General features: G+C 45.9%; 1 protein-coding gene across 1 annotated transcript in view; it reads right to left on the bottom strand.

Annotated features, from left to right (window-relative positions):
* Nucleotides 1–20,488, bottom strand: part of LOC149326388 (uncharacterized) — a 49,167-nt gene extending 28,679 nt beyond the window's left edge. The window contains exon 1 of the mRNA XM_089564559.1: nucleotides 20,429–20,488. Within this exon, the coding sequence (XP_089420685.1) occupies nucleotides 20,429–20,488 (60 nt within the window). The remainder of the gene's footprint in view (nucleotides 1–20,428) is intronic.
* Between the last annotated feature and the right edge of the window lie 1,396 nt (nucleotides 20,489–21,884).

The following is a 21,884-nucleotide window of genomic DNA, read 5'->3' as shown; positions in this document are numbered from 1 at the left end:
GTTTCAACAGGGGTTCACAGTACAAGCGACCTCCTCTCTTCAACGGCCGAGAGCCGACTGCCGATTTTCCCCAGCGTTCCCAATATCCCCCTTCAACGATCCTGCCCGCGCAGACCACCTCTCGTCCGCGCGTTCGCCCACGAAAAAACCAGTCCTACTAGTTTCAGAACAGACCCTGTACATTGGCTTTTTGCTACCCTGGACTGTGTTCAGGCTTCTAGCTATCGCGTCTTGCAGCAGTCGTGTCTTGCTCTCTTCCACCCGACGCCAAGAACGAGAGAGTTTGTTTGCTTTACGTGTGTCTCTCACAGCCGACAGTGCTCAGGTGCTGTCGTGCTCAGGCACATAAAACAGAGATGATGCGGAGCGGCGCATGTGGGCATGGCATTGAGCCGAGCATTGTAGGGTGTGCTGAACGTGAACAGCATGATCTACGCGCCACTTCAGAGGCACAGACGAAGTTTTTACATCGCTTCTAATTCATAAATTATTTACAACGACGAAGACTTGTGGTCGCGCCGTGGCTTGAACCTGAAGGACAGAAGGAAAAAATACTGAGTTACTCTGACGCATTTCCAGTGAAATTAGGCGATGCATTGTTCAGAACATTCAAGAACCTATCTTTGCCCGGCACGGCATGATTTCCAATTCTAGTTCACAGATTGAAATGTCTAACCTTAAATGCGCAGTGCTCTTACGATCACGAAGCACAAATTCTTAGAATTTTTACAGACGATCACAAAATCCTAAAGTGATTAACATCCACATTCTCGTATTAAAACATAAAAAAATTAAATTGCTCGTTTGTTATCTGCGGTATAAACTCTTCGAGTAAACATTTGCGTGTAGCTCTCTATGCAGCTCAAGTCGGAGGCATATTATTGCGCACTTGAGCAACAGTGAAGCTAGTCTAATTCACCAGGACGCGCATTTGTGTCACATGACGTCCGACAAAACTGGTTGCATACAATATTTTCGTCAAGCCATCGAATTCACAAAGGGCTTTAACAATACAGACTTCTAGATTAGTTGGTGTGTATTTATGATAGCGGCAGAAAAGCGAGAAAACTGGAAGCACGAGAAAACATATTGAGAGGACAATCATGAAACCTAACGAGGAAAAGTGGCGAAAGCAGCTGGAGTTACCCTAGACGATTGCTTTGATGCCTTTACTGATTTAATCGAAGCGCCACAGATGCGACAGAAGTTTCCTTGAGTGAAGGTGGGCGAACGTGGGTGGCGCCTCTGGAAGATGGAGGTGGGGCAGGGGGGGAGGGGAGGGGCCGAGGGTGTCAGCATTCTATCTAGGGAGGTGAGACGGAGAAGTGGGTGGTGCAACTGGTGGGCAACAGGCTTTCGTACTGGATTTAGTATCCGACTTCCGGTGCTAGATGCCGCTAATGGAGGGTGAAGGCGGGCAAGGAAGCAGAGGCAGCTTGATTGAGGTGCCGCAGTGAAAGGAAGATCACATTCGCACATTGTTATCTTCCTTTTTATTTCTTCTTTCGACCAGTTTGAGCAGATTTACTGCGAAAGCGGTACGAGTGTAACAACGCGGAAATCCGGCATCTGTTTTTTATGTCCGTCTGTAGCATCGGACAGTGAAGACCCCACCCGACAGAAGTACCGCTCACCAGCCATGATCCCACAACACCCGCCCAAGTAAGCGGATGCATGCCGTTGATTTCCTATCCACTCTACCCCTTGCCACTTTTACGTTCCAGATGCGCCAACCACCTCCCACTCATTCAAATACATTCTCCAGAATCGCTTCCCACCAAGAATCAACTTATCTCCATCCTTCACTAGGCCTCCACAACCTCCAAGCCAATAGAGCAGCGGAACAAAAAAAAAAGCGCCAGCTAAATCGCATTCCTAAACAGAGTGGGAAAGCCAGCTTAAATCTAGGAGGACCATCCACTAGCCACCTTCCCAACCAAACCTCTAGGAAGGGGGCTGCATGCACCCCCACTTTCCACTTAGACCCCGTCCCCCGTACCTCACCTCCCATTCCTGAGGCGCCACCCATCTCAGCCTACCTTCACCGTCCGAAAAAAATATGCAGCTTGTGTGAAGCCGCGGCTAAGAATAAAAGTTTCTAATTCATCTTGGAGGGTAAATCAAACTGGTATTTCAGCTGTCTTGCATCAGGTTTCTTTCTCCTCACTTCTCTTCACTTTAATACCTTAAACACCCTCGTAAGAGGGTATTACATAAGGGGTGGGGCACACAGAAATGAAAAACAGAATAAGTAACAGATAAGTTGTAATTTATACAAATATGAGATTTTCACTGAGCAAGTACACGCGTGATTCTTTCGAGGAACAAAGATTGGCATGTGATAGAAGCAAGTTATCGGGAAAGGCCTCTTGTATTGACAATTTTTTGCACTTTTTAAGCTGTACACTCTCATACTCCTCTTGTTCCGTGATGTGTTTGAATAGACCTGTCGGAGGCACTGCTAGCACTTCAACACCATTGGGTATTTTGTAAAAACATTACTTCGCTTGAGCTGCTTCTGTTCACGTTGCTAAAGAAACTAACTTGTGCACTTTTAGGACCTTCCGTTCCTCAACTGAAGCTGCTTCAGTTCAGGGCTATATAAATAGCTCATCACAGCGCCGTTAGTTAACGGAAACACAAATTTCTAAAGAACAACCGGCAATTTTGCGTCAGTTAGCGCTGTGAATTAAAGTGTAATACCTTAACATCAGTAGCGGCTCTAAGAAGCAGATAACTACTAAATAGCCATAGAGCGCACCACGTGACCTGTTTCATGACAGGACTGTTAATATATTAATATAATCTTGTGCCATCACCTGTCTGGTCCATTAAGCGACCTGCTCAAAAATCTAGAAGTCGTAGACGCGGGCAACCGCCAACAGCAGCAGCCACTACGTGGGTGCACCTGGCAGAACCTTTGGCGTGTCCCGTCCCCGCTGAAGTTGCGCGGCGGGGTTGTCCGCAACAGGGACGGAAGCCATGCGAGCAGCCCACCTACCAGGGAAGGGTACGGGCACCCGATGGCCGCAAAGAAAAAAAAAACCTTTGCCCCTGAGAATGTTTGAAATTGCGTTTAATTTACGATATTGGGCGCCACTGTGCTCGCAGGTCCTGGAAGATCGCGCCTTTGGGCACCAAATATCTCAGACGGGTGTTTTTCCTTCCAGGGTCCTTGATGGCAAAGGCGCAACATTTGTGTTGTGTAGCTGCCCTCCTTTGTACATAAACACCTGATTTTCAGATGCCTTTGTGTCACATTGCGTCACAGTGTTACACTGAAATAACTCAAGGCTCCGAGTCCTGCGAAGGTAAATGAGATAATCAGAAAACATATAGAGCAATGGGAATCGTATAGAACAAACGCGAGTTCGAGTTATTTAGGTTGAATTAACAAGTGTAAATGGACTTCGGCAAGGCATGTAATCTACAGCATTCACAAACCGCAGCATTCATGACCGGTGGTTTGATAGCGAAACAGAGTCAGTATAAAGAGAGGACGATGTTGTCAGTGGCCGCATAAAGTCGTTGCTGGAGAATTTGCGACGATAGCGCCTACCAGCAATTGCAAAGCGCAGGATGGCCCTGTTTCGATAAGTCGGATAAGGTAGAGACGGTGATGATAGCAGTGACCGTTAAAGTTAGTCACTGCTTGAATAACGGCTACCTGTTCAAGCAGCGCAGGCACTGAACGCATATTGTGTGAATTTGACGCGACAAACGGTTGCGTTGCGGCGCTCGTCCATTTCCGTGCCGTGGTTAGGAGTGTCTGGCATCCTTGTGTTGAATTTTTTTTTTCTGCATGAGTAGTAATGAATAGTTTTTTTTTCTCGCATCAAAGCCGCAGTTCCTCCACGTCCGCCTCGTGTAGCAGCAGGGGCGCCATCCACGGCGGCCATCGGGTGCCCGCACCCTCCTCTGGTCGGCGGGCTGCTCGCATGGCTTCCGTCCCTGTTGCGGACAACCCCGCCGCGCAACTTCCGCGGGGACGGGACACGCCAAAGGGGCTGCCAGGTGCACCCACGTAGTGGCTGCTGCTGTTGGCGGTTGCCCGCATCTACGACTCCTAGATTTTTGAGCAGGTCGCTTAATGGACGGCACAGGTGATGGCACAAGATTATATTAATATATTAACACTCCTGTCATGAAACAGGTCACGTGGTGCGCTCTATGGCTATTTAGTAGTTATATGCTTCTTAGAGCCGCTACTGATGTTAAGGTATTACACTTTAAATCACACGGCCGCCGCGGTGGCTCAGTGGTTAAGGTGCTCGGCTGCTGACCCAAAAGACGCGGGTTCGATAGCGGCCGCGGCGGCTGGAATTTCTTTGGAGGAGAAATTCTAGAGGACCGTGTACTGTGCGATGTCAGTGCACGTTAAAGAACCCCAGGTGGTCGAAATTTCCGGAGCCCTTCACTACGGCGTCTCTCATAGCCTTAGTCGCTTTGGGACGTTAAACCCCATAAACCAACCAACCAACTTTAAATCACAACGCTAACTGACGCAAAATTGCCGGTTGTTCTTCTAGAAATTTGTGTTTGCCGTTAACTAACGGCACTGTGATGAGCTATTTATGTAGCCCTGAACTCAATGAGCTTCAGTTGAGGAACTGGAGGTCCTAAAAGTGCACAAGTTAGTTTTTTTAGCAACGTCAACAGAAGCAGCTCAAGCGAAGTAATGTTTTTACAAAAAACCCAATGGTGTTGAAGTGCTAGCAGTGCCTCCGACAGGTCTATTCAAACACATCACGGAACAAGAGGAGTATGAGTGTGTATAGCTTAAAAAGTGCAAAAAATTGTCAATACAAGAGGCCTTCCCCGATAACTTGCTTCTATCACATGCCAATCTTTGTTCCTCGAAAGAATCACGCGTGTACTTGCTCAGTAAAAATCTCATATTTGTATAAATTACAACTTATCTGTTACTTATTCTGTTTTTCATTTCTGTGTGCCCCACCCCTTATGTAATACCCTCTTACGAGGGTGTTTAAGGTATTAAAGTGAAGAGAAGTGAGGAGAATGAAACCTGATTCAAGACAGCTGAAGTACCAGTTTGATTTACCCTCCAAGATGAATTAGAAACTTTTATTCTTAGCTGCGGCTTCACACAAGCTGCATATTTTTCTCGGACGGTGAAGGTAGGCTGAGATGGGTGGCGCCTCAGGAATGGGAGGTGAGGTACGGGGGACGGGGTCTAAGTGGAAAGTGGGGGTGCATGCAGCCCCCTTCCTAGAGGTTTGGTTGGGAAGGTGGCTAGTGGATGGTCCTCCTAGATTTAAGCTGGCTTTCCCACTCTGTTTAGGAATGCGATTTAGCTGGCGCTTTTTTTTGTTCCGCTGCTCCATTGGCTTGTAGGTTGTGGAGGCCTAGTGAAGGATGGAGATAAGTTGATTCTTGGTGGGAAGCGATTCTGGAGAATGTATATGGATGAGTGGGAGGTGGTTGGCGCATCTGGAACGTAAAAGTGGCAAGGGGTAGAGTGGATAGGAAATGAAGCGTATGCATCCGCTTACTTGGGCGGGTGGGGTGGGATCATGGCTGGTGAGCGGTACTTCTGTCGGGTGGGGTCTTCACTGTCCGATGCTACAGACGGACATAAAAAACAGATGCCGGATTTCCGCGTTGTTACACTCGTACTGCTTTCGCAGTAAAGCTGCTCAAACTGGTTGAAAGAAGAAATAAAGAGGAAGATAACAATGTGCGAATGTTATCTTCCTTTCACTGCGGCACCTCAATCAAGCTGCCTCTGCTTCCTTGCCCGCCTTCACCCTCCATTAGCGGCATCTACCACCGGAAGTCGGATACTAAATCCAGTACGAAAGCCTGTTGCCCACCAGTTGCACCACCCACTTCTCCGTCTCACCTCCCTAGATAGAATGCTGACACCCTCGGCCCCTCCCCTCCCCCCCTGCCCCACCTCCATCTTCCAGAGGCGCCACCCACGTTCGCCCACCTTCACTCAAGGAAACTTCTGTCGCATCTGTGACGCTTCGAGTAAATCAGTAAAGGCATCAAAGCAATCATCTAGGGTAACTCCAGCTGCTTTCGCCACTTTTCCTCGTTAGTTTTCATGATTGTCCTCTCAATATTTTTTAACGTGCTTCCAGTTTTCTCGCTTTTCTGCCGCTATCATAAATACACACCAACTAATGTAGAAGTCTGTATTGTTAAAGCCCTTTGTGAATTCGATGGCTTGACGAAAATATTGTATGCAACCAGTTTTGTCGGACGTCATGTGACACAAATGCGCGTCCTGGTGAATTAGAGTAGCTTCACTGTTGCTCAAGTGCGCAATAATATGCCTCCGACTTGAGCTGCATAGAGAGCTACACGCAAATGTTTAGTCGAAGAGTTTATACCGCAGATCACAGACTAGCAATTTAATTTTTTTTATTGTTTTAATACGAGAATTTGGATGTTAATCACTTTAGGATTTTGTGATCGTCTGTAAAAATACTAAGAATTTGTGCTTCGTGATCGTAAGAGCACTGCGCATTTAAGGTTAGACATTTCAATCTGTGAACTAGAATTGGAAATCAAGCCGTGCCGGGCAAAGATAGGTTCTTGAATGTTCTGAACAATGCATCGCCCAATTTCACTGCAAATGCGTCAGAGTAACTCAGTATTTTTTCCTTCTGTCCTTCAGGTTCAAGCCACGGCGCGACCACAAGTCTTCGTCGTTGTAAATTATTTATGAATTAGAAGCGATGTAAAAACTTCGTCTGTGCCTCTGAAGTGGCGTGTAGATCATGCTGTTCACGTTCAGCACACCCTACAATGCTCGGCTCAATGTCATGCCCACATGCGCCGCTCCGCATCATCTCTGTTTTATGTGCCTGAGCACGACAGCACCTGAGCACTGTCGGCAGTGAGAGACACACGTAAAGCAAACAAACTCTCTCGTTCTTGGCGTCAGGTGGAAGAGAGCAAGACACGACTGCTGCAAGACGCGATAGCTAGAAGCCTGAACACAGTCCAGGGTAGCAAAAAGCCAATGTATATTGCGGCCAACCATGACATAACCAATTATTTCACTCGATACGCAAGGTGACGACTATTTAGCTCCTAAAGCATCTCTTGGAAGAGCTTCCACTGCTAGGAAGAAGGGCAACTGCCTCAAGAAGAATTCTAGGTCTGTGTAGATGCTGAGCGCAGAAAAAATGTATCCGCGTTGAAGCTGCCAACAAGATGCAGCAAGGGCCACGGGTTTCTTCCACGGTGTGTCGAGAGCGGTCTCCCGGGATTTTCTAGGCGTGAGCGGGTGCTGAGATTGACCTTGCCAGCGCCTCTTCTTGGGGACGCTCAAAGCAGCCACCCTGATTATGGTCCCTGGAGCCATAACAATTGATCAGCCTCCTATCACAACATGTTTGCGTTTGCTTTGACGGAAAACGCTGCTACTTTGTTATTCAAGCGCCCATGTGGTGACTCGACAGCATGTGTGGATCAGCTCATGTGTCAGAGGAAAAGCCACAAAGCTGCTTACATTCGTTGCTTTCTCCCCATTTTACCTCCTTTCTTGCTGTTATGCCGAATGTAACTTTTGCTTCACGACCGAACGTGTATATTCAGGTTTCGAAGGACATGACTGTTTTAGAGAAAATGGTAGGCATTTAACATAGTGTAATCGAGTAGACGTGCGAAAGCAGGTGCTCAATCTTGCTATCTTCTCCCATATGCTAGTGATGGCGCTACGCTCCTCCGAACTTCACCACCTGCCTCCCTTTGGCTCCAGCTTGCGCGATGCTCCTCCGAACTAACCGACCTAGTAGTGGTTTCGCACTAAAACGCCACTGTTAGTAGAACACTTGAAAATGAGTGGCTCAAATCATAAAACGAAAAATAATCGTAAAATCATAATGATAATAAATAAAAATAAAAATACTAAATTATAATAAAGCTGGTGTTAGGCTATCACATTTAAAAACCTGCATAGCCTGTCAGAATGCACACCAACATGCGGACGAAAATAGCGATGTGGTAAATCCGGCCAGGACATTTCGGGAGGGTGGACGCTAATAGCCAAGGTATTCAAAAATTCAAAGACTAGGAAAGGGTTCGTTGGCAAGGCCGGTGGGCGCGGAGAGGACGCACGGCGGCGAACGTTCACCATGCGTCTTTTCTTTGTGGCGCAGGCTTTGCTGCTTTCGGGCAATGCATCAGCGTTGTTTCACATCACGCCTACCACACCCTTGGCAGGCTTCAGCGGGACGCAAGCTGGGAACCATTCCCTTTTCAGCGACGACACAGTTACTATTCATAATCAAAGCTGGAATACGTCATCAGGATGGCAGACGTCATCAGGATCGACGCCTATAAAGACTGCATCGACAACAAACATCGTCAGTGGGCGCGGAGAGGACGCACGGCGGCGAACGTTCACCATGCGTCTTTTCTTTGTGGCGCAGGTTAGTTATTGCTCTTCCTTACGTAGTGACGATAGATTGCTTGTAGTCCTCCCGTGCCCACGCATGTGTTTGAATATTGCCTACAACTGTTTCTGTTCCTGTATGCTGGTGTTGTGTGGGGATATCGAGGAAAACCCTGGTCCCCCACTGGAGGAAACTTATCTCAGAATTATTGATGGACAACAGGCCATTAGGGCTGACATTGCAGACATCAAAGCATGCCTTGAACGCACTGAAGAAATCGTGTCTGGTTTTGGTAGGCGTCTGATTAACCTTGAAGTAAGCATCAATGAGTTGAAATCAAATGGGGCGGGGACGGAGCAACTAAACGCTTTCACAGCTAATGTTAAAGATATCCTGAGGAACCAGCACGTAATATTTCCCAATTTTGAAGACCGTGATCGGAAATCTAACCTTAATGTTTTTGAGATTTCAGAGCTCGAAAATGAATCTGAACTTGAATTGCAATAGTCAACGATGTTTTCAAGCATAGATTGGGAGTGACCTCTTCTTCTATTGCAAAAATTCAAAGACTAGGAAAGGGTTTGTTGGCAAGGCCGGTTATTTTAAGTTTTCACAACTATGCAGAGAAACAAGAAGTTTTGCGAAATGCCAGGAAGCTGAAAGGAACTGGAATAAGTTTGCGGAATGGTTACACCGCTGACACGCAGCGCAAACGCAAGCAGCTGTGGGAAAGTGCTAGAGCAGATAAGGCAGCCGGGAAAAAGGTGTCACTGAAACACGGTAAGCTGCGAATTGATGGCAAAGTTTACACGTGGGATGAAAAGACAGGCTCTCGCCGTTTGGTTCCTGATTTGTGCACTGCGCTTTCCCAAAGCTAGCAACGAAAGTCACACCAGCTCCGTATGATTTCTCTGAATGCTAGAAGTATAGTTAATAAGGTGAATGAACTTGAACACGTGTTACTGCTGTATGATCCGCACATCTGCGTGCTAACTGAAACCTGGTTGCACGATATGATTAGAGATGATGAGATTATACCACCAGGATATAAAATGCAAAGAAGAGATAGGGCTTCCCGTGGTGGGGGAGTAGCGATCATTCTAAAAAACAGTATTGATGTCTTTGAAATCGACCAGTTAGAAGACCATGAAAGTTTGTGTTTGAAGGTTTCTATTTGGGGGAACACGTTTGTTCTTTGTGCAGTTTATCGTGCGCCGGACACGGATGATTCGTTTTTGAGCACGCTATACGATTATTTGCTGAAATTTCGTGGTAACAATATAATTATTACCGGTGACTTTAATTTGCGGTCTGTTAACTGGAGTGACTTGAATTATGGCCTCTCTTCGTCTAATGATTTCATTTTAGATATGATGTTCTCGCTCAATCTTGAACAGATTGTGAATGACTGTACACGGGGATCAGCGATCTTGGACCTGTTGTTTGTGAGCGAATCGTTCAGTAATGGCACTGTTCACGTAGAGCGCGGGATCTCCGACCACAAATTAATATGCTTTTGCGGGAAAATCACTGGTGATAAGACCGATAAAACCGTTAAAGTGATAAGCTTCAGAGATTTTAGCAGAGCTGATGATGTCGCTATTCTTGATTATTTGGAATGTCACCTTAGCTCTGTTACCAGTGATGTTGAGGGTTATTGGACACAATTCTGCAATGCAGTTATGTTTTGTATTGACAAATTTGTTCCGCTCAAGAAAGTAGTTAAACGCAGTGAAAATCCTTGGATTCATCGAGAGATAATTCATGTTAAACGGAAACTTAAAAGCCTTAGGAAGCAGCACAGGACAGGAACTCCACTCTTTGAGTCATTAAAAAGCAAGATGGCAGACAAAGTAAGAGAAGCCAGAAATAGCTTTTTCAAAAACAGGCTTGAAGAGTTCATAAGGTCGGACCCATCAAAGTTCTGGCGCCGTTTGAATCCTTCCAGGCACGAAATCACGAAGATAAAAATTGACGAGATGACTATAACAGACGCTAATGAGATTGCAACGCATTTTAACAATTACTTCCAGAGTGTCTTCACGAAGCTAGATGATTTTAAACCTCAGTGTGTTTGTAGTAATGATTATTCTTCTGTTTGTAGTAACGAACTGATAATTACTCGCGAAGGAGTTTTAGCAATGTTACTTAAACTTAGCACAAAAAAATCTTCCGGACCCGATGGTGTTCCGAATTCATTTCTTAAACGCTACGTGGAACAAATATCTCAATACTTATCTGATATGTTTAACTTGTCTTTGACAACAGGTGTTATACCGTCTGATTGGCTTAAGGCTCGAGTTGTCCCTATTTTTAAGAAAGGTGACTGCCAATTAGTTACCAATTATCGCCCTGTTTCTTTGACGAACAATTGCTGTAAGTTGTTAGAGCATGCTATTTTTTGTTATATTGTAAAATTAAAAAAAAACCGTAATATTTTGACAGCTTACCAACATGGTTTTAGGAGAGGTATGTCTACTGTTACCCAACTTTTATCTGTAGTGCATGATTTTCAAGAGTTCTGGATGCTTCCGGACAAACAGACGTCTTATTTTTTGACTTTAGTAAAGCATTTGACAAGGTGCCTCACGGAAAATTATTGTTTAAACTTGAACCGATTGGACTTCCCTCTTTTATAATTCAGTGGGTGCATGCCTATCTTACATATAGGCAGCAATTTGTAGCAATCCAGGACTCTTGTTCAGACATGCTGCATGTGACTTCAGGGGTTCCTCAAGGCAATATCTTGGGACCCCTGTTATTTTTAATCTATGTGAATGACCTAGTGGATATTGTTGAAAAGGATGTAGAGGTGAGAGTGTTTGCCGATGATTGTATAATTTTTAAAGAGGTAGTAAGTGATTCTGACCACTTGTCACTTCAAATAACTGTACTAGCAATTGCAGACTGGTGTGAGCGCTGGGGCATGGATATTAACCCAAACAAAACCGTATTATTAAGAATCACAAGGAAAAAAGCCCCCAGATTTCACAGTTATATACTTCACAATCATCCCATTTTAGAAGTAGAAAGCTATAAGTACCTCGGAGTAACCCTCACGAACAAACTTACTTGGTCCACTCATATCGCTGACATCTGCACATCAGCAGTAAAGAAATTGTGGTTTATTAAAAGAAAACTCAGAAACTCTCCCGTGAGTACCAGAATCACTGCATACAAGGCTTGTGTTAGATCCCGACTTGAATATGCGGCAGCAGTGTGGGACCCGCATAACAAGAAAGACATTGCTCAACTGGAGCGTGTTCAGCGAAAAGCAGTTCGTTTTATTTATGGGAAATATAGAAGGATAGACTCTCCAACTGCATTAATTCGAAAGAGTAATTTACAGTTCTTGGCAATAAGAAGAAAAGTTACCCGTCTAGTACTGCTTCATAATTACATGTCTGGAAATCTGAAGGCACATCTTCCTGATTGTGTGAAGTTGGCGAGCACTAGGAGAACACGTCATGTACATGAGCAGTCATTAGCACCAATTTTCGCATGAACTAGTGGGTTTAAGAACAGTTTTTTTTTCGAACACTGTCGCGGAGTGGAATGGCCTTCCTTCGGGTCTATGTAAGTCTAGGAATTTTGAGAAGGAGCTAAAGAACTTATTGTATGGCTCCTAGTATCTTGCTTGGTGGCTCTGGATTTGCGTCCTGTTTACTGACTCGCGGTGTTGTAGCTGATGCTCTATTAGAAAATTTTTTTTAGTTGTATGCCCCTCCTGCTTGGGCCAACTCTGGCTTGCAGTATACTGAAATAAATAAATAAAGCACGGAATTCATGAGTGCTTTGGCAATTACCTCTAAGACGCTTAATTCCTTCACATGGTTCTCCTTGTGCAATGCTCGAGGGAGGACCGGTGCTAAAGAACAGTGCCGCTGAAATTAAAAGCAACCAAGCGGTGATTTTACACGATTTACTCGAAGGTTTGATGCATATTATTTATTTATTTATTTCTTGTACACCTCAAATGCCCCTGAATAGGGGTATTACATAAGGGGAAACAATACACAAAATGAATGTGAAATGACTGACATGCGGTTTAAAACAGAACATTTTCAATGGCTTTTTTTAAAATGGACGGGGCTGGTGTGCAGTGCGGCATCGGCAGGCAGGCCATTCCAGTCTACTGCGGTCTGGGGAAAGAACGTATGAAGGTGCGCAGTGGTGCGTGCGCGGGGAGGATAAACGGCTTTGCTGTGACTGGTGCGAGGGGACACGTGATGAGTTCGTTTTAGATCTGCGAGTGATAAGTGATAAAACGTGTGGAAAAGGATGAGTCGGCAGATTTTGCGTCGCAGCTCGAGGTCAGGCAGGTTAGCTTTTGACTTCATGGCAGTCACACTAGAATGATAAGGGTAGTCTGAATGGATGAATCTAGCTGCACGGTTTTGCACTGATTCAAGTGCTTTAGTTAGATAAGAAATTTGAGGGTCCCAAACTGCGCATGCATATTCCAGCTTGGGACGAACCAACGTTATGTAGGCGAGAGTTTTAATAGACGAAGAAGCTACTGGCATATTACGTCGTAAGTAAGACAGGACACGATTAGCTTCATTAGTAATGGCAGTGATATAGGTGGACCAAGAAAGATCATGCGATATGTTAATTCCAGGTGCTTACATGTCGATGTCGGAGAAATAACGGAACCGCAAAGTACGTAGCAAGGAGTTGGGTAAGTGCGTCGCCAATGAAAACAAATTAATTAAGTTTTTTCACATTCAGGGACATTAACCATGTTTTGCACCAAGTTTCTATGTGTGAAAGGTCAGTTTGGACGTCATGAGCATCGGCGTGAGTTTTAATAGTATGGTAAATAATGCAATCGTCGGCAAATAGGCGAATGGAAGATGAGATATTTGAAGCGATATAATTTATATATATTAGAAAGAGTAGGGGACCAAGGACAGTACCCTGAGGCACACCAGAAAGTACGGGAGACCTGGAAGAGGCGGTATTGTTAACATACACAAACTGCTGGCGGTTAGTTAAGAAGTCACATATCCATTCATATATGTGCATATCAAGGTTACGACACGAAAGTTTTAAAAACGGCCGTTTGTGAGGAACCTTGTCAAAAGCTTTTTCAAAGTCTAAAAATATGGCATCAACGGGAATGACATTATCGAGGCTAGAACTAAGATCATCAATGAATAATGCTAGCTGAGTGTCACAAGAGCGACCCTTACGAAACCCATGTTGGTAGGGATGAAAGAAATTATTAGATAATAGAAAGTTTACGACATGCGACATGCGAAAGTTTACGACAAGTTTACGACATTCCATGTTCCATTAGTTTTAGAAGAAACGCAAGTGAGAGATATAGGACGATAATTACTGTGTGACGGTGAAGGGCCTTTTTTCGGCACTGGAGTGACCTTGCCTACCTTCCAATCCTGTGGAACAGTGCTTCAATAAAGGGACTGTTGGAAGATATCGTAAAATCAGTGAGGAGAAAACTGGGCATAGGTAAAAACCAGATGTATGCGCTAAAAGACAAACAGGGTAATGTCATCAGCAATATGGATAAGATAGTTGAATTAGCCGAAGAGTTTTACACAAATCTATACAGTAGCGAATCTAATCACCAAGTTACTGAGGGAGGCAGTCGAGCACAGCAATGGGACACCCCGCCAGTAACGAAGGAGGAAGTAAAGAAAGCCTTAGGAGCGATGCAAAGAGGGAAAGCAGCTGGTGAGGATCAGGTAACAGCATATTTGTTGAAGGACGGAGGCGAGATTGTGCTACAAAAACTAGCCACCCTGTATACGCAATGCCTTGTGACCTCGATAGTACCAGAAGCTTGAAAGAATGCTAACATTATCTTAATTCATAAGAAAGGAGACGTCAAGGACTTGAAGAATGACAGACCGATCAGCTTATTGTCCGTTGCCTACAATGTATTTACTAAGGTCATCGCTAATAGAGTCAGGACAACCTTGGATTTCATTGAACCAAACCCTCTATATAGCCTTCACTGATTACGAGAAAGCATTTGACTCAGTGCAAACCTCAGCTGTCATGCAGGCATTGCGAAATCAGGGTGTGGAAGAGTGTTATGTGAAAATATTGGAAGATATATATAACGATTGCACAGCTACTATAGTTCTCCATAAAGTTCCAATACGGAAAGGTGTCAGGCAGGAAGACACGATCTCGCCAATGCTCTTCACTGCCTGCTTACAGGAGGTATTCCGGGGGCTGGAATGGGAAGTTGTGGATAAGAGTTAATGGAGAATACCTGAGTAATTTGCGATTCGCTGATGACATTGCCTTGCTAAGCCACTCAGGACAAGAAACGCAAATCATGAAAAATCAGTTAGACAGGCAGAGCAGAACGGTGGGGCTAAGAATTACCATGAAGAAAACCAAAGTAATGTTCAACAGCCTAGCAAGGGAACAGCATTTCGCAATTGTTAGCGAGGTGCTGGAAGTAGTAAGAGAATATGCCTACTTAGGGCAGGTAGTGACCGCAGATTTGGATCATGAGAGAGGGAAACAACTGGAAGAATAAGAATGGGGTGGAGCGCATATGGCAGGTTCTCTCAGATCATGAATATCCCTGAATATCACCAATATCCATGAAGAGAAAAGTATACAACAGCTGTATCCTACCGGTACTCACCTATGGGGCAGAAATGTGGAGGCTAACAAAGAGGATTCAGCTTAAGTTAAGAACAACGCAGCGAGCTATGGAAAGGAAAATGATAGGTGTAACGTTAAGAGATCGGAAGAGGGCGGAGTGGGAGAGGGAACAAACCCGGGTTAATGACATCTTAGTTGAAATCAAGTGGAAGAAATGGGCTTGGACAGGGCATGTAATGCGAAGGCAGGATAACCGCTGGTCCTTAAGGGTAACGGAGTGGATTCCAAGAGAAAGTAAACGTAGCAGGGGAGGGCAGAAAGTTAGGTGGACGGATGAGATTAAGAAGTTTGCGGGGATACAGTGGCGGCCACTGACAAATGACAGGGTTAATTGGATAGACATGGGAGAGGCCTTGGCCCTGTAGTGGGTGTAGTCAGGCTGATGATGATGGAAGATATGAGATAAAATGACACTTGAGACGTGCTTGGTATTAACCAATATTTTGGCATTAATTCCATCCACACCAGCAGAAGACGTAAGTTTGAGTGATTCAATAAGTTTCAGGATTCCGCGAGGTTCAAATATTAAGTCAGGCATTAAAGGGTGATCAAAACACGGAAAAACTGGCAAGGTGGCATCGGGTTCACGCGTAAACACAGAGCAGAATGTTGAATTCAAAACTCGGGCAGCGTCCTGGTCTGGTACAGTGGTTCCGTCATGGTTGAGCAGAGTCAAGGGCTTGGAATAAGTGGTGTTAATAAGTTTCCAGAATTTTTCTCAGTTATTACGGAGCATTGAAGGCAGGGTAGATGAATAAAATGATCGCTTTCTTTCTTTTGCCAAGGAATCAAATGTTTTTTCGGCATCGTAATACTTGTTCCAAGCTCCTGTATTACAAGCCCCTTTCGCACGGCGGAATAATCGTTTTTTTTTCTCTTATACAGACGGCTCAGAGTGTCACCAAACCATGGGAATTGCATTTTCTCGGCTACTGTAACAGTAGGTACATGCGCATGGATAAGAGCTTGCATTTTGTTTCTAAAACGTTTCCAGTTGGTGTCAACGGGGCGCTGGTGGAAGTCGATTAGTAACCAGTTACAAAACTCACAGAGTGCTCCATTAATTTTTCCGTAATCGGCTTTATCGTACAAGGCAATTTTCTTCTCAATTTTATCGGAATGTGGAACGTGGCATTCATAAGTTGCATGAATCGTTACATGGTCGCTAAGCATGGGAAGCTGCGAAACCGACAAGAAGTTATTTGGGTGTGACGTGAGGATGATGTAGGGAATGTTAGCTGATGTATGCGTTTGCCTGGTTGCGAAGTGAACCATTTGCGATAAACCAAATGTGAGACATGAATTTACGAAATTACTTTCAGAACTCTTTCGCTGTTGTTAGCGTCTTATCCGTCCAGGTTATAGCGGGGAAGTTGAAATCTCCAACAATTATTATCGGGGCATGGGGAGGGGGGGGGGTAACCTAGTTAAATCCTCGAGTGCGTTATGAAAATGCGCATTGAAGGAACTGTCAGTATCTGACGGTCGGTAAAATGCTGCTGTAGTTGTGGTTGGGAAAGTGGCGGAAAAGGAGATAAAAACAGCCTCAAGTGGACAGGAGGTGTCAAGGCTAGTGCACTGTAGGTTGCTATGTGCGGCGATAAGGACACCGCCACCACGTTTACCTGAACGATCACGAGGGAATACATCAAAGTTAGTTAAGGGAGAAAGTAATTCGGAATTGAAAACTGAAGAGTTTAACCATGTTTCAGTTAATACACTATTACTATCGGTGGTGGCAATGAGACTGATAAGAGAATCACGCTTTCGGATGACGCTTCTAATATTGACGTATAGAACTGAAAGACAACTAGGTTTTAATTGAAATATTGTTTCATACTGAAAAGATATTAGACATCTAAAGCAATTGTTTGTTTCGTAACCGGAAATTTCAACATCCGCACAGCCCCAGCTAAGATTTAGCTGGGAAATGAAAATGCATGAATAAAAAAGGAACTAAAATAATTCACTGCACAAAACGAATGCCCAGAAGGAAAGTCCGAAGCGAAAAAAATCCGTACTGCGCCAGGTTATGCTGCACCGATGTCGCACAGCAGGAGTCACAGGCGCTCCGCATCCGGCGCATAGATACCTCCTCCTCCCGAGTGACATCACAGGGAGAGGGTACGGACAAAGAGGAATTAGAGCGCGTGTTCGCTGGTGCAAAGCCTATTTCTCGGAAACAAGGGACAGGAACGGATCTGGGGGAATTAAGAGGGGAAGGTGGCGGGATGTCTGATGTGTCAAGGTGTGTCATTGCATCACGTGAATATTATGCGTATCTTGGGCATGGCCAAAAATCAAGTGTATACGCACAGGACAGGGGTATTTTGTGCAATGTTGGTGAATGGATTGTGTAAATTGGAATGAGCGCCGGACAGCCATCAGCTGCTTAAGGGCGGAAAGCGAGTCGGTGTAAATGTGAACAATATCGAAATTGGGTACGAGTGGAAGGGAAGCAATGGCATTGTGTATCGCTTGAAGCTCGAAGGCAAGGGGGGAGGAAATATCCGCGCTATATGTAGCGCGGGAAGTAAAATGAGGATGGGAGGGACTGTAAACAGCGGTAAATCCCTGCAGCGCTGTGTGTCATGCATGGGTGTATATTATGCACCCTGAAGGCAGGTGCGCACTGATATGGGCGTCGAAGCTGAGTAGTGACTGTCTGTGAGTTGACAGTATGACCATGGAGAAAGATTCTGTAAACGATGAAGCTGAAGTGACATCTTGCGTGCTCTGTTTGCCTCACGCTCGGAGGACAGCTATAAAAGTTACTTTAAATAATGTGAGGGCGAGGACGGAGCCCTGGGGTACACCGCGGTAGGAGCTAAAGGGACCAAAAGGCTTCCCATGGACACATACACTGAAGGTTGTGTTTGTTAAAAATGGGTGAATTGAAAGGAGAAACCGATGCAGGAGACCGAAATCTTAAAGGTGCCAAGAATTGCAGAGTGAAGGACGTTGTCATAGGCCTTTGTGATGTGAGTAGCGATCGCCGTTCGAACAAGGTGACTATGGGGAGAATGGTTAAGTACGTTCATAGCCAAAACAGCCAGATCGTCTTCTGTTCCAATTTGAGGGAGGAACCCAGTTTGAGATTCCGGATAACAATCATTCCATTGCAGCCACCTTGACAAGCGAGCGGCTAGAATGTGTTCCTAAAGCTTGCAGATAGTAGGCGTAAGTGAAATAGGACGGAGGGCCAAAAAAGAAGCCGGCGGCTAACCTGATTTGGGTATTGGGACAATGATAGAATGTTTCCACTCTGCAGGAATAACTCCAGAATGCCACACCTCATTGAATGCACCAAGGAGGGACTGTAGAGCAGGTCCTTCCAAATTGCGAAACAACCAGTTGGGAGCAGTGATAGTTTTGAGGCGACCTATGGAGACCAGCAATTCTGCCATGATAAAATCTGTAGTAACCTCATCGGGGCCTAGGAATCGATAATATGGGCGAAATGGTAGGAAATCAGTCATGATGTGTGAAAAACTGAGGGGCTGCTTGTTGTGAAAATGAAGCTTAATCAACATCTATAGCCATGCGAATGCTTTCGGCATAACCAGCTACTTCAGAAGTCCGTTCCATGGCGTGAAATACCCACCAAAGATGTCTGCTACCCTGTTTAAAGAAGAGGCGGGCACACCATGCAGCCCAGCGTTGCTGCTAAGTTGCTTTGAGTAGCGCCACGCACGTACAGTATCCCGATGAAGGGCTGGAAAAGCTGAAGGGTCATCGGAATTACGACAGGCATAATGATCCATCCGGCAAGGAAGAGGCCAGAGATTAAGAAGGTCCATGTCCGGGTTCGCATCATCTTCATTGACAGTAGATGAGAATGTGAATGGACAGAGCAGCTGAGAGTGTAGAAAGAACAGTACATGGGCTCAATGTACGACCGATTATCTGCGCTTACGAAATCTCATGATGTAAAGCGCATGCTGCGGCGTATTTTCCGGAGACGCGAAGTTGTGATGGAGATAAAAATAGAGCTCTCATCACTGCTCCAAGTATCTCGTTAAGCAGACCAACGAGGGTTGCCGGGGCCTAACCACCATGACAAATCTGTCGAATGCGGACCACCCCGTGGCCGCGTGGAAGTTCGCGGTTGAATTACTAGTTGAAATGAAAGATCTAGAAAGGTGCCATGAATGTGAGCACCCCGACAGGAATAGAAAGGGTAGCCCCACGAAGTGTCAGCATCGTTGAAATGTCCGCCAACTAAAATAGGGGTGCCCGAGTAGTTATTACGAAGGAAATGAATCCAACCTAGGTTGGGATATACTGTTCCCGGACAGCCATAGAAAGATGTGCAGGTTTTACAAGAAGGCCAACGACCTCCTGGAGAGTGTTGCACCACCGTGAAAGATCGATCGGTGTACGGTGAATAGAACGATGAACATAAATTGCAGATTTACCGGTATGGAGGGAGGAAACGATGCAGCGACGATCAGGGATGGAAAGAGAATGGTACGCGCAGAAACCAGAGAGGCGAGGAAGGGAATTGTGCTCTTGAAGAAGGAAGGCCCACGCCTTGAGTTTTCCGCCACGCAGGCGGGGGTTCACTTTCGATGACTTATTAGCAAAGCCACCGCAGTTCCATTGCACCACAAGAGACGATGCACTAGCCATGCCGAGGCCGAAGAGCTTCACCGATCAGTGTGGTCAACTGCTTCATGAGCGCCGTTGTTTTGTCCACTGCCAGGACGTGCTCATTTGATCTGAACAGGGAGCACAGGAAAAAATCTGAACTGGAAGAAAGGGGTCATTTTAAGGAAATTGCTCTAGAATACTTATATAATCCTGTAAAGTTCGACTATATTTCTCCAAATTAGTACGATCCTCATTGAGCCTTCTGCGGTGAAGTTGCTGACTTATACCATATGATATGCGCATGCCAGAAAATCCGAGCTATACAAAGAATCAGTAACCCAACAACTGATGACCTCAATTTGTGCGTTCCAGCTCACACTCTGAAGGAGAGCTTCCGCTGGTGAACCGGGCAACAGCGGCGGCAAAAGACATTGGACTTCAGGAATAAGTTCGCAACCAACCATTTTATGCATTAAACGTTTTTCTCTCTCCCTATGCACTGCGGAGAAACATGAACACTGAGCGCCCACGTTCAAGGACATTCCTTGTCGATATTCATCGTGGCAAACAAAGGAAACTGGTTTCGCGGGCGTATGAAGCTTCTGCATTTGATGTTCAGCGTCGTCCGCAACGCATAAAAGCATCAAATTTGCGTTTCCGTATTCCATCTTTAAGCCCGAATTAATAAAAGCAATACTTTCTCGGGCAGTTTTAAAGTGTTGTCTGTGTGTGAGCTCGCACCAAAATGGATGTTTTTCTTTGTGGCGGCGCGCGGAGAATAAGAGGAAGCAAGGGAGGAAAAAGAAACTCACCGCCTTTCGTTTTCCTCCGCTCTGCTGCTCGTGCTGCCCGTGGCATCGAGTGAGCGCCATCTTCACGAATCCTTCTGACTGCAGGGAAGGCCGCTCTCTGTGCCACCACCAAGGCCCTCGCGACCGACCTGGCTGTGGCTGCACAATCCAACAAGCGCTGCGGATTCATCTCTCCGGCTACTGCCACATGAGCTGCGTGCACCTCGCGAGTCCGGCAGCGCGGTCATCTGGGTAGCCTCTGTTCGCCTCGGTCCAGCGGAACCCACGGGGCACAAGGCGATGGCGACCACCAGCACCATCGCGGTCAAAGCAAAGGGTTGCCTGACCTTCGAGGAGCGTCCGCGCGGGAGTCCACCTCTCAGGAAGAGCCGTAAGCCGTCCCGCCAGCGACCTGAAGGGTAACTTTGCCATAGATCCTTCTCTTCTCAGTGCTTTTGAGCACCAGATGATCCTGCTGAAAATTTCCGTGTCTCGCATTGCGTTAAACCACTCTGCCGAAGTGAATAAATAGAGGATTCAATTTGCACGCAGTGGTAGCTCAGAGGCACTGTTATGCCCGTCCATACTGAGCAAAGTTAGCAGGCCTCAGTAAGTGCATTATTTCTGCTTTTTTCTCAGAGCTAAATTTCCCGGTGCCTGTAAGATCTTGGCGGGCGTAGTGACAAGGGTAGTGAGATGTGTTAGAAGCAGAGGCAAAGTTAGGGGCTGGCAGTTCGCTCTGATGACGTGCGACTGTATGCTGCTTCCTCTCCACAAGCACAAGTAGAAAATTAAGTTCACGGGCGACACGGCCTGTGGCGTTCAATGTGACCTGTAGCGAGCTTCGGCGACATCCCTGCAATTTGCGCTTTATATGTTTTGAGTGCGCCGCGATAGGCACTGCGAAAAACCATAGTTCCCTTTTGATTAGCAGGTGTATGCATAACTTTTGCGCGACCACCAATCTCCCACACCGCTCTTTGTGAACGGGGGTACAACCACCGCTTCTTGTAAGTGGTACTCAGTACTTCCGCTTAGGGGGGGGGGGGGGTTACTTTTCTGAAGGGTCTCAGGCTGTGAGGGGCGCCGTATTGTAGCACTGCGGATAATCTCGACCAGGAGGGTTCTGTAACTTGTGCTGACACCACACATTACACTGGTCTCTAGCATTTCGCCTCTTTCGTACTGCGATCGCCGCTGCCACGATCGAACCCGCGTCTTTAAACTTCTTAGCCGAGCACCCTGAGCTACCGCAGTGGCACCATACTAAGTGCATCTGCTCAACAATATAAAAATGATTGCCGATTTGTTTACTTTGCTGCACTGACGCAGTAGTCTAGAGAAGAAGGAAAATGGTGGCATCTCTATCTCTTACAGCACAAATTCAGGGGGCACTTTGACTGTCTAAAGTGCGTAGGGGCGAAAGCATTTTCCGCACCACTTTCGCTGCTTCTGCGGCACTGGTGCCGTCACATAT

Source organism: Amblyomma mixtum, chromosome 10, assembly GCF_055824585.1.
Source record: "Amblyomma mixtum isolate Tamu chromosome 10, ASM5582458v1, whole genome shotgun sequence".
In the NCBI taxonomy this organism is placed as follows: domain Eukaryota; kingdom Metazoa; phylum Arthropoda; class Arachnida; order Ixodida; family Ixodidae; genus Amblyomma; species Amblyomma mixtum.
Note: the sequence above shows the minus strand (reverse complement) of the source record. Positions and strands in the feature narration are given on the sequence as shown.